Source organism: Pseudorasbora parva, chromosome 6, assembly GCF_024679245.1.
Source record: "Pseudorasbora parva isolate DD20220531a chromosome 6, ASM2467924v1, whole genome shotgun sequence".
In the NCBI taxonomy this organism is placed as follows: Eukaryota; Metazoa; Chordata; class Actinopteri; order Cypriniformes; family Gobionidae; genus Pseudorasbora; species Pseudorasbora parva.
The window spans coordinates 14,088,591-14,100,670 of NC_090177.1; the positions used below are offsets into that span (position 1 = coordinate 14,088,591).

The 12,080-nt window shown below is 39.2% G+C and overlaps 2 protein-coding genes across 2 annotated transcripts; both read right to left on the reverse strand.

The window, feature by feature from the left end:
- Positions 1-56: 56 nt before the first annotated feature.
- LOC137078454 (tubulin alpha-1C chain) lies at positions 57-3,126 on the reverse strand. The gene is made up of 4 exons (XM_067445734.1): positions 2,987-3,126; positions 1,524-1,746; positions 1,288-1,436; positions 57-1,181 (listed from the first exon to the last, which is right to left on the reverse strand). The coding sequence occupies exons 1-4, from the start codon at positions 2,987-2,989 to the stop codon at positions 207-209; spliced, it is 1,350 nt and encodes a 449-aa protein (XP_067301835.1). The 5' UTR covers positions 2,990-3,126; the 3' UTR covers positions 57-206.
- A 1,990-nt stretch (positions 3,127-5,116) lies between these two features.
- tuba1a (tubulin, alpha 1a) lies at positions 5,117-8,049 on the reverse strand. The gene is made up of 4 exons (XM_067445735.1): positions 7,914-8,049; positions 6,540-6,762; positions 6,308-6,456; positions 5,117-6,227 (listed from the first exon to the last, which is right to left on the reverse strand). Exons 1-4 carry the CDS (start codon positions 7,914-7,916, stop codon positions 5,247-5,249), a joined length of 1,356 nt encoding a protein of 451 aa, XP_067301836.1. The 5' UTR covers positions 7,917-8,049; the 3' UTR covers positions 5,117-5,246.
- Positions 8,050-12,080: the final 4,031 nt, after the last annotated feature.

A 12,080-nucleotide genomic window follows, 5' to 3' on the forward strand; every position in this document is an offset into this window, starting at 1 on the left:
GATGGGGATAATAAAGTAAAGGGTCATTAATTCAGGAATGAAAACAGGACAGCATGTAAAGATTAAAACCTTTTACTTCTTTTAAGAGCATAATAATACGTAAAATTGACCTTTTAGCCAGTTGACAGCTGGAAAGTGAAGAAAAAGAAACAGCAAAAATGACATTGGACAAGAAACAGAACAGGCAGTGGAAGTGAAAAGCATTTCTAATATTCTTCTCCCTCATCTTCTCCTTCCACACTCTCCGCTCCAACCTCCTCGTAATCTTTCTCCAGGGCAGCCATGTCCTCTCTGGCCTCTGAGAACTCGCCCTCCTCCATACCCTCACCCACATACCAGTGCACAAAGGCACGCTTGGCGTACATCAGATCGAACTTATGATCCAGACGAGCCCAGGCCTCGGCAATAGCTGTGGTGTTGCTCAGCATGCACACGGCCCTCTGCACTTTAGCCAGATCTCCACCTGGAACCACAGTGGGAGGCTGGTAGTTGATGCCAACCTTGAAACCGGTGGGACACCAGTCCACAAACTGGATGGTGCGCTTGGTCTTGATGGTGGCGATTGCAGCGTTCACATCTTTGGGCACCACATCACCACGGTACAGCAGGCAGCAAGCCATGTACTTGCCGTGACGTGGGTCGCATTTCACCATCTGATTGGCTGGCTCGAAGCAAGCATTCGTGATCTCAGACACAGAAAGCTGCTCATGGTATGCCTTCTCTGCGGAGATCACTGGGGCATAGGTAGCCAGTGGGAAGTGGATACGAGGATAAGGCACCAAGTTGGTTTGGAACTCAGTGAGATCGACATTGAGGGCGCCATCAAACCTGAGAGAGGCTGTGATGGAGGACACAATCTGGCTGATCAGCCTGTTGAGGTTGGTGTAAGAAGGACGCTCAATGTCGAGGTTCCTACGGCAGATATCATAAATGGCCTCATTGTCTACCATGAAGGCACAGTCAGAGTGCTCTAGGGTGGTGTGTGTGGTCAAGATGGCATTGTACGGCTCTACCACAGCGGTGGAGACCTGAGGAGCAGGGTAGATGGAGAACTCAAGCTTAGACTTCTTGCCATAGTCCACAGACAGACGCTCCATCAGCAAAGAGGTGAAGCCAGAACCGGTTCCACCACCAAAGCTGTGGAACACCAGGAAACCCTGGAGGCCTGTGCACTGGTCAGCCTGAAAGACATGATTCATGTTACAAAGATAATCAAGTAGTATCTTAATTAAACATAATATAACATTAATTAACTTCAAAGGCGTTGTAATTTAATTGACGACTCACCAGTTTGCGAATCCTGTCCAAAACAAGATCAATGAGCTCCTTGCCAATAGTGTAGTGACCACGAGCGTAGTTATTGGCAGCATCTTCCTTTCCTGTGATGAGCTGCTCGGGGTGGAACAGCTGACGGTACGTCCCAGTACGCACCTCATCTGAACACACAGGTCATGAAGGTCATAAATGTTTAGCCAACTAAACGATGGTAGAAAATATTACAACAAATAAGTACATCCTCTTACCAATGACAGTGGGCTCCAGGTCTACAAACACAGCCCTGGGGACGTGCTTTCCAGCTCCAGTCTCACTGAAGAAAGTGTTGAAGGAGTCATCGCCTCTTCCGATGGTCTTGTCACTGGGCATCTGCCCGTCCGGCTGAATGCCATGCTCAAGACAATAGAGTTCCCAACAGGCATTGCCAATCTGGACTCCAGCTTGACCAACATGGACGGAGATGCACTCACGCTGTGAAGAGAAAGATTTATAGACATTACGCACCTTAAGACAACATTCTGTAATCGCAAGTAACGATTTAACAAACAACGTATTAAAACCACTTGACTAGTTTGTAAAATAAACAAAAGGCTCTTTGTTGTGCAAGTTATATACATGAATGGAATATTTGTGTACCCAAGCATTGTTTTTTAAAGTACTGCATTGAACCACTGATAGAAAATGCTTCCGCTACGGATCAGAAACTGCTGTAGTTGCACAAATCCCTGACCACACAAACGGTTGGTCTGTTTCATCAGCTGTTTCAAAGAAGGGGGGCAGATTGGCTTTATGTTGCCTGCATTCCTTTAAAATTACATCATCAAATTATATTAGAACTACAAAACATAGTTAAAGAGTTTTAGTGAACACTTAAAATTGAATTTAAAGCACATATAACGTAAACGAGTGGTTCAATCATGGAAGGGCATTAAAGCCTAGTATATTGTGTACAATTTTAACTTAGACAAATTTAAACGGGGTAAAGCACCTCTTTGTTTTAGGCTGGTTATGCTCATGACCCAGATGACCACTAATCGTAAACATGAGGAACTTATTAGGCTTAAATTTAATGACACAAGAGCACAGGAATTCATCAGGTTTCACCAGAGCGCACGTGGTCCTACTGACTGACTTCCTGTGCCGGTAGCGCGCAGTGCTTTAGAGAAGTGACTATGCAGAATCATCAGAACAAAAGGAAGATGTGTTATACGTCAGTAAATCCTCTTTTCAACAGGCTTGATAATCAAATTTGCGTTTTTGTATCCGTCGTTTTCGGTCCAAACAACAACAAAAAAACGGCAAATTTTAATTGTGCGCCAGATTACACAAAGCTTCATGGATTTAACGTTTCTATCAAAGATAAATTTACGACTTTCCTTAACATTAAATCAGTAAAATATAACCAAAAAAAGAAAAAGTAAAATAATAATAATAATAAGTTAATTAATCGCGAGTCCAAATACCTAACAGTAACCCAAATGTGACAAAATATTTTTTCGTAGGTTCAGTTTGACGTTTAAAAAATATGAACCTAAATATATTTAAAAAATACTAAAATAATAATTCCTAAATTATATTCACCGTCAAAAACAATTAAGTTACTACAGATAATGTAAAAATAAAAAAAAATAAAAAACATCAATCTTTAACGATAAATAACGATAACACTTTTATAAATTACACAAACTATTAAAAATAGCTGTATACTCACCATTTTCAAAACTGAGTTTTTCGTTTAAAAATATGAGGACAAAGGAAATCGTAGTTTTTCTGTTATTGATGCTCTCACAGGTCGACTTTTATGAGTCTGGTGAGAGAATGAAGTGCCTGTAAAAGCGGGGTGGGAATATTTATACTTTTCTGTCCGTCGTCACAAAGGCGGGGCGCGGCCGAGGAGACGTTTCGCTTCCTTTCACATTCCCATTGGCTCGGTTGAGAATCAGTGACACCCCATTGGCTGATTCTAACCTTCGAACTGCTTCGAACAATAACGTTTGTTTTTAAAAAACTGTGAGCCAAGAGCCGGAACGAACTTGAGTAATAAATAATGTTGGTCATGATAAAAGAGACCTTTTAATAAAATTAACGATAATGAACCTTATTCTGTCTTTGATGTTTTTGTGCGTTTAAAATAGCACACATAATTATGGACATAGATGGCTGAGGTTGTGTGTGTGTTCATTAGCCTACCAGTTAAGCAAGTCTTTGACAATGTGTGCATTTATTGTTATTTTATTACACACTTATCTGCAATTAGGGAAAAAATCATGAATAGCCTACATACATCATTCATGCCATTAATTATAGGCTTAGCATGATGAAAGTCTCAATGATTCAGATAATGATTTTAATTTTCATGAGTAAAATGTACCTAGTTCTTTTTATTAATTATAATTATATGTATTTATCAGAATACCACACAATGATGTACTTTGCATGAAATGTAATGCTACATCTGCACTGCCCACATTACACAGGCTGAATTGTTCTCATGGAAATGTTGCTGCAGAGAAGAGATCCGATCTGTTTTAAAACAGGATCATAAAGAATAAAAATAGTTATAAGAGTCTCAAATGACTTTTTATTTATTAAAATGATGGTCATTTACTGCATGGTCATAATGTTATTTGTTCAGGCTTAATGCTATATGTTGTGTCCATGTTACTTTTTAGATAATAATTTAGGAGAAAATGTTTGTTCTTGTACTTGTGTTTTCTGTCTCATTCATGGGCCCTGATGTATTCCATCTAATGTGTACAAGTTAGTTTCTGAAGACACTTGTAACATTTTCCTCAGTATTTGAACACAACAAATTGGTAGTATATTAAAGGGTTAGTTCATTCAAAAATGAAAATTCTGTCATTCCTCACCCTCATCATGTAATTCCAAACCCTTAAGACCTTCCTTTGTTCATCTTCAGAACACAAATTAAGATATTTTTTAATGAAATCCGAGATCTCTCTGACTCCTCCAAAGACAGCAATTAAATAAACCCCTTTCAAGGCCTAGAAAGGTAGTAAAGACATGGTTAAAATATTCCATGTGACTCCTGTGGTTCAATCTTAATGTTATGAAGCGTTGAGAATACTTTTTGTGCGCAAAAAAAAAGAACAAAAATAATGACTTTTAATCATTTCTTCTCGCCTGTGTCAGTCTCCTACGCTGTTGACAATGTAAACACTGCAGCGCTATTGAGTTCTATGCCAGAATGACGGCTCACCATTGGCTAGCTCCTGCGTCAGCATCACATGCATAAGTCATGCTCACCAGTGTGAAGCCGGCGTTCTGATGTAGCGATTCAAAAGCGTTGCAATGTTTACACTGTCAACCGCGAGACTGGCACAGACGAGAAGAAACTGTTAAATAAAGTCTTTATTTTTGTTTGTTTTTTGCACACAAAAAGTCTTCTCATCGCTTCTTAACATTAAGGTTGAACCACTGAAGTCACATGGAGTATTTTAACGATGTCTTTGCTACCTTTCTAGGCCTTGAACGTGTTAATTACATTGCTATCTATGGAGGGGGCCGACAAAGTGCTCTTGGATTTCATAAAAAAATATCTCAATTTGTGTTCTGAAGATGAACAAAGGTCTCACGGGTTTGGAATGACATGAGGGAGAGGAATTAATGACAAAAGTAAAAATTTTGGGTGAAAAACCTTTTTAAATGTCATGTTGAAATTGGTGTATTTTCTTATTTTTTTACTTTTGATTTAATGATTTGTAATAATAATTATACTTTACCTGTTTGATTGTTGATCTTTAAAACAATGCCATTGGTATATCAGCTAAACATTATTCATTTAAAGATACACAACAATTCAACACAAGACACCACTTAATTAGTTTGAAATGAGGTTTATTTCAGATGTCCAAAAGATCTGTAACAACATCATTTTCATCGGTTGTGAGGTTTAATTTTCACTGCTAACATTTTTTCATTTCATGGTCATACACACTTCTTTCTGTCATTTAATACTCCTCACCCTCCTCTTCTCCCTCACCCTCAATAGAATCAACACCGACCTCCTCGTAATCTTTCTCCAGGGCAGCCATGTCCTCTCTGGCCTCTGAGAACTCGCCCTCCTCCATACCCTCACCCACATACCAGTGCACAAAGGCACGCTTGGCGTACATCAGATCGAACTTATGATCCAGACGAGCCCAGGCCTCGGCAATAGCTGTGGTGTTGCTCAGCATGCACACGGCCCTCTGCACTTTAGCCAGATCTCCACCTGGAACCACAGTGGGAGGCTGGTAGTTGATGCCAACCTTGAAACCGGTGGGACACCAGTCCACAAACTGGATGGTGCGCTTGGTCTTGATGGTGGCGATTGCAGCGTTCACATCTTTGGGCACCACATCACCACGGTACAGCAGGCAGCAAGCCATGTACTTGCCATGACGTGGGTCGCATTTCACCATCTGATTGGCTGGCTCGAAGCAAGCATTCGTGATCTCAGACACAGAAAGCTGCTCATGGTATGCCTTCTCTGCAGAGATCACTGGGGCATAGGTAGCCAGTGGGAAGTGGATACGAGGATAAGGCACCAAGTTGGTTTGGAACTCAGTGAGATCGACATTGAGGGCGCCATCAAACCTGAGAGAGGCTGTGATGGAGGACACAATCTGGCCAATGAGCCTGTTGAGGTTGGTGTAAGTAGGACGCTCAATGTCGAGGTTCCTACGGCAGATATCATAAATGGCCTCATTGTCTACCATGAAGGCACAGTCAGAGTGCTCTAGGGTGGTGTGTGTGGTCAGGATGGAGTTGTAAGGCTCTACCACAGCGGTGGAGACCTGAGGAGCAGGGTAGATGGAGAACTCAAGCTTGGACTTCTTGCCATAGTCCACAGACAGACGCTCCATCAGCAGAGAGGTGAAGCCAGAACCGGTTCCACCACCAAAGCTGTGGAACACCAGGAAACCCTGGAGGCCTGTGCACTGGTCAGCCTGAAAAGAAAACCCTTTGGTCAGTAACCCAACATAATATATATTTCATTTTATGCTTTTTTTAATTTACAACTACCTACCAGTTTGCGAATCCTGTCCAGCACCAGGTCAATGATTTCTTTTCCAATAGTGTAGTGACCACGAGCGTAGTTATTGGCAGCATCTTCCTTTCCTGTGATGAGCTGCTCAGGGTGGAACAGCTGACGGTACGTCCCAGTGCGCACCTCATCTGGACACACAGGTCATGAGTAAATGTTTAGCGAACTGAGTACTGACACAATCTCACGATAAAATGAATACCCATCCTCTTACCAATGACAGTGGGCTCCAGGTCTACAAACACAGCCCTGGGGACGTGCTTTCCAGCTCCAGTCTCACTGAAGAAGGTGTTGAAGGAGTCATCGCCTCCTCCGATGGTCTTGTCACTGGGCATCTGCCCGTCCGGCTGAATGCCATGCTCAAGACAATAGAGTTCCCAACAGGCATTGCCAATCTGGACTCCAGCTTGACCAACATGGATCGAGATGCACTCACGCTGTAAAGCAAACGGCAAATTTTAAAATCTAACTATATATATATATAGTAAATGTCACTCTCTTGTAAAGCCAAGCTTTACTTATTGCATCTCACATCTAAGGCGACACGCATCCAGTATATCTTGTTTCTCTGCAGTTATATCCCAGTGAGATATCATGTCAGAGGAAGCGATCACATGACACCCTAAACTGCAGGTTTACTGTAATGTCCATCAGCTGCATTAGTGATGCTGCACATCACCATGAATATTTAACAGCCTCACCAACAGCCCTGAAATACGATACTATTTCTGAGAATAGTTGAAGGGATAATTCAACCAAAAATGAAAATTATGTCAAATTTACTTGCCCTCAAGTTGTTCCAAACCTGTATGAACTTTTCAATACTACATCTGTTGAATTCTAAAGAAGATATTTTAAAGAATTTGGGAAAATAAACCCTTCAGTATTGTTTCCAATCAATGGGCCCCATCACTTTGGTCACCCATATCCTTCAAAATATCATTCATTCAGGTTTAAACAGTTTGCGGGTAAGTAAATGGTGACACAGTTTTTATTTTTGGATGAACTATCCCTTTAAATTTAATAACGCTACCTGTCCCCCGAATAAACGTTAATTGTACTCTTAATTGGACATATGACTTTACATAAAAATTTACATAAAAAATAAATAAATAATTGACCAATGACCATATCCTTTGGGAGGCGCTGCATCTCGTTTTTTGTCCATTGATCCAATATGACACCACACCGGACAGCATGGAGTCGGCAACACCCAGATCATGTATGCGGCTACATTCTCTTTGTTGTCTCGTTCTAGAGCGCATCACATCCTAAATACCTCTCTTATTTTTTCATATTATTTAATACGTTATTAATGCACTAATGACTACATTAATTTTTTTAAAAATACATATATTTAAATACATAAAGTAGCCTAATTATAATACAAATATTTTAATACATTATATACAAAACCAAATCGTTTTGAAGAATAGCTGAATTGTATCCGTACAGGTGTATTTTCTTGATACATATCGTATTTTATACCCGAAATATTAAAATACGCATAATTCACATTAAATAAGTAGAATAAATGGGTTATTTTTTTAATAAATAAGCAGCATTAAGTATATGACGTTGTGCTCACCATTGTTTCTGGTAGAGTTGCTTGGCCGGGCGAGAGAAGATTCTCAAAGGAGAGATCTTACAGTTCGACAACTAGGGGTCGATGTAAGAAGAATAACGTTATAACGGTCTGACCTCACTTTATATATGAGTGTCGCCCTGGCGACTACGTTTCTCACATTTGATTGGTCAGATGCGATGAGATCTGCCTAGTTCGGAAGGCTAGATTAATTCCTATTGGTTGTCAGGAAGATTAGGGTTAGCGAAACACCTCCCAGAACCTCACCCAACACATCTGAGTAACGTTTTTTAATCCAAGACATGATTGTTCAGGAATCAGATATTTTGTTTCAATTCAACTTCCCTCCCATTATGCTTTTAACAATAAAACCCTTTTATCTCAATAGCCTACATAAGAAAATAATTGTATGAACACCTTGTATATGTAAACCTTTATGTACTAGCATCTTTGTGTAACTTGATCAACCTTTTCTCCATCTGTTCTCTTTGACACCTTCTGCCCCTTTCAAAAGCTTTGCCTGGGGTACATTTTTGGGTTAGCTATCACATATTCTATGTCCATTCTTTAAGTTGTGCTTAGAAAAGGAACTAAGAAAGGCACTTTATCTGACTTGCACTTGCTAAACTGGGATGGAAATGACTAGGCATGACCTGGGGTGACTGAGGAAGTTGTAAGGCTTTGTGTAAAAATATTAAAGATTTACAGGATATCAAAACCTCAAGAAATAATAATTTATACAAATCGGCAGCATTTATTCAGCACCTCCTTCGTTCCTCTTCAGCTAGGAATACAAATGCATATAAATAGCCTATATATGAAAAATGTTGAGTCATAAATGTGTAGGGTGAAATGAGCCAGCATAGACGTTGAGGAATATAGGCCATGGGACTAAGACACCCAACCCCCATGCCCTCCTCCCATCCTCCAGCCGTTGCTAGGCGATGAATAACGGCGTTGCTTAGATACTGACTAGTATCCAACACACAAGCCTACATTAACGGCCATTATGTATAGATCACATGACCGTGTATCTGAATAGCAGTACACAGGGGGAGGATGCAGCTGCCCCATCAGGGAATAAGGGGATGGTCCATCCTTTTTAAGACCCACTCTTCCATCTGGCCCTATTTAGTTACACCAATACCACATTCGGTCGTTTTAAACAGAGTATATATTATTTTTATATAATATATATTGTCAAACCAAAAATTATTCAGACACCAGATATCATTTTTTATAAGTGGGTGCAGGACGTATAGTTCATAAAAAATGGTGCAATATAACACTAAAAATGTTTCTTGGCTCGTAATCGGGAAACAATTTTGGTGCTATATAGCAACATCCCTTAAAGATGCTCTACAGTACCTTCGTTAAATTGTGTTATAACAAAAGAGGTGTCATATCACATTTTATTTCTTCAACAGAATTGGTGCTAAACAGCACCAACAGTGTTCTTTGACTTGTAAAAAACCTTTAAGGAGCTTAACAGTATATAGCACCACAGTCATCCCAAAGAACCAATGAAGAACTGCTGAAGATCCACAGAAGCACCTCATTTGGTGCTATACAGCACTTCAATTGCCTCTATTATGAGCCAAATAACCACTTAGCACCATTTATTTTAGTGTATGTAGGTGAGGATAAAATAAAGTAAACTGTGACATATTATACCAAAAAACAAAACAAAAAACTAATTCTTTATACAGTGATCTATAAAATTTATAAAAATGTTATATTCTGATCAAATTTATAAAAAATTATTCAGACACTTTGATCTGACCATGTCGAGTGTTTTTTGATTAATTGCTAATGCAACCTTTTACACCAATTAAGCATTGCTTGACCTAAATTGGTATTATCTAATCGTGTACTTAAATTTAACAGCTGACAGCTGATTGGTTGATTGTAATCCATTACATACCTTTCTATCAAAGTTATCTGACATTATCAAGATGAATTTGTTCTGACACAGTTTAACTCTGAGTTCTTGTTATCATATGTGTGTGTGTGTGTGTGTGTGTGTGTGTGTGTGTGTGTGTGTGTGTGTGTGTGTGTGTGTGTGTGTGTGTGTGTGTGTGTGTGTGTGTGTGTGTGTGTATGAAAGAGTATGACATGGTTATGACAGAGGTACAAGTAGAAGGTGACTTATGAAGACATTCCCATGTCCCCATTTTTCAAAAGGCTTGTAAATCATACAGAATGAGTAAAACAAAACAAAAAAAGTAAAGTAAATGGTGCCGTTTCCTGTGATGGGTTTAGGGGTAGGGGGGTACAGGGATAGAAAATATGGTTTGTACGGTATAAAAACCATTACACCTGAATGTCTGCACAATTCACATAAACAAACATTGTGTGTGTGTGTGTGTGTGTGTGTGTGTGTGTGTGTGTGTGTGTGTGTGTGTGTGTGTGTGTGTGTGTGTGTGTGTGTGTGCGCACTGTCAGAAAAAAAGGTACAGTGCTGTCCCTGGCGCAGTACCCTAAGGTACAAAACTGTAAAGGTACTAATATGTACCTTAAAGGTACTAATACGCACTCTTAAAGTACTGATATGTACCTTTTAAGGTACTAATATGTAACATTTAGGGGTTAGTTAGGTACAAAGATGTACCTTTTTACTTTTGTACCTTAGGGTACCACCCCAGTGACAGCACTGTACCCTTTTTTCTGAGAGAGAGAGAGAGAGAGAGAGAGTGTGTGTGTGTGTGTGTGTGTGTGCTGCATAGATTACAAATTGTAGTCTATACAGTTAGTAATACAATCATTACACATTATACATTTTTGGTAATATAATCGGACTGCTTTTTGATAAACTTAAATTTAAATAGGATAATATTATACCATATTGATATAAATACATAAATAAAATATATTCCATTCTTTGGTATCAATAACATTAAGTTCATTAAACATTACATTACATTAGTGTTTCCCAAATTGGGGTTTGTGATTGAAGTCCATAGGGGTTTTTAAGAGTTTAATGAAAAACTAAAATTCAATAAGTCATAAAAATGCTAAATTAAAATACATAATTTAAAAATATCCTTCCAAAGACATAACTATACGGTTAAATAACAATTCAAATAATAATGAATGTGTTTGTCAGGAGTTGATTCTATATGCAATGTTTAGAAAACCCTCCTTAAAGTAATTTTATTTGTATATTTAGTTGAATAACGTAGATCCGAATGTTAGTGTTCCCAACTGAACAAGCCAAGCCAAAGGCGACGGTGGCAAGGAACCAAAACGCCATCAGGGCATGATGGAGAAAAATAAACCTTGGGAGAAACCAGACTCAGTCAGGGTGTCAGTTCTCCTCTGGCCTATTCACAAATAGTGTATGGTTATTTTTCTGGCAACCTTACAGGTCAGAAATTATGTAAGATATTCAAAATTTCTGGGTATTCTGGGTTATTGAGGATGACACGTCACAAGAATATGAATATTTGAAGGATCGGAGTCATCACGGTGAGGGTCCATGGCTGGAGCCTCAGTTGAGCCAGGAGTCCTTTCTGTGGAGTTTGGATGTTCTTCCCTTTTCTCAGGGGGCTCTGGTTTCTGCCACAGTCCAAAGACATGCAGGTTAGGTGAGTGTGAGAGCGTCAGGAATAGCATCCAGTGTAACACCTGTGCCAAATTCAGTGTGTGGATAATTCTGATGGATAATTCCAATTCAGGGGAACATTCAAAAAAGTATGACTACCAGTAGAAAAACCTAAATTATGAATGATTTACTGCCATTGTGTGAATAATCAGATAATCAAAAAAGTATAGCTACAGTCTGGATACACGTTTTAAAACGTATTATAATATAATAATAAGCACTTCTTTTTTGCAACCTTTCAATGAAGTAAAATAATTGAACGTGGGGGGTAAATCACATTATAGAATAAATTATTTTCTCCAAAAACATTGGTCATAATTATCGGCAACCTTTTATTAAATACTTTTTGCAACTCCCTTTTTTGCCAAGATAACAGAACACCTGACAAGAGATCAGGGACCGTTCCTCCACTGAATCTCTCCAGATCCGTCAGATTCTCAATCTAAATACTCAATCCATACAAGCGGGGACAACATATCATAACGGTTACTGGACAAAGACTGAGTAAAAAAGGGAGGAACTATAGTAGACCGAAACAAGATAATTCACAAAACATAGCTAAACAG

Excerpts from the sequence above, each read along its gene's own strand:
- LOC137078454 (XM_067445734.1), bottom strand. Across the intron at positions 1,437-1,523 it reads CCTGGAGCCCACTGTCATTG|ATGAGGTGCGTACTGGGACG; the intron begins GTAAGAGGATGT and ends CTGTGTGTTCAG. Across the intron at positions 1,182-1,287 it reads TGGACAGGATTCGCAAACTG|GCTGACCAGTGCACAGGCCT; the intron begins GTGAGTCGTCAA and ends CATGTCTTTCAG.
- tuba1a (XM_067445735.1), bottom strand. Across the intron at positions 6,457-6,539 it reads CCTGGAGCCCACTGTCATTG|ATGAGGTGCGCACTGGGACG; the intron begins GTAAGAGGATGG and ends CTGTGTGTCCAG. Across the intron at positions 6,228-6,307 it reads TGGACAGGATTCGCAAACTG|GCTGACCAGTGCACAGGCCT; the intron begins GTAGGTAGTTGT and ends TTTTCTTTTCAG.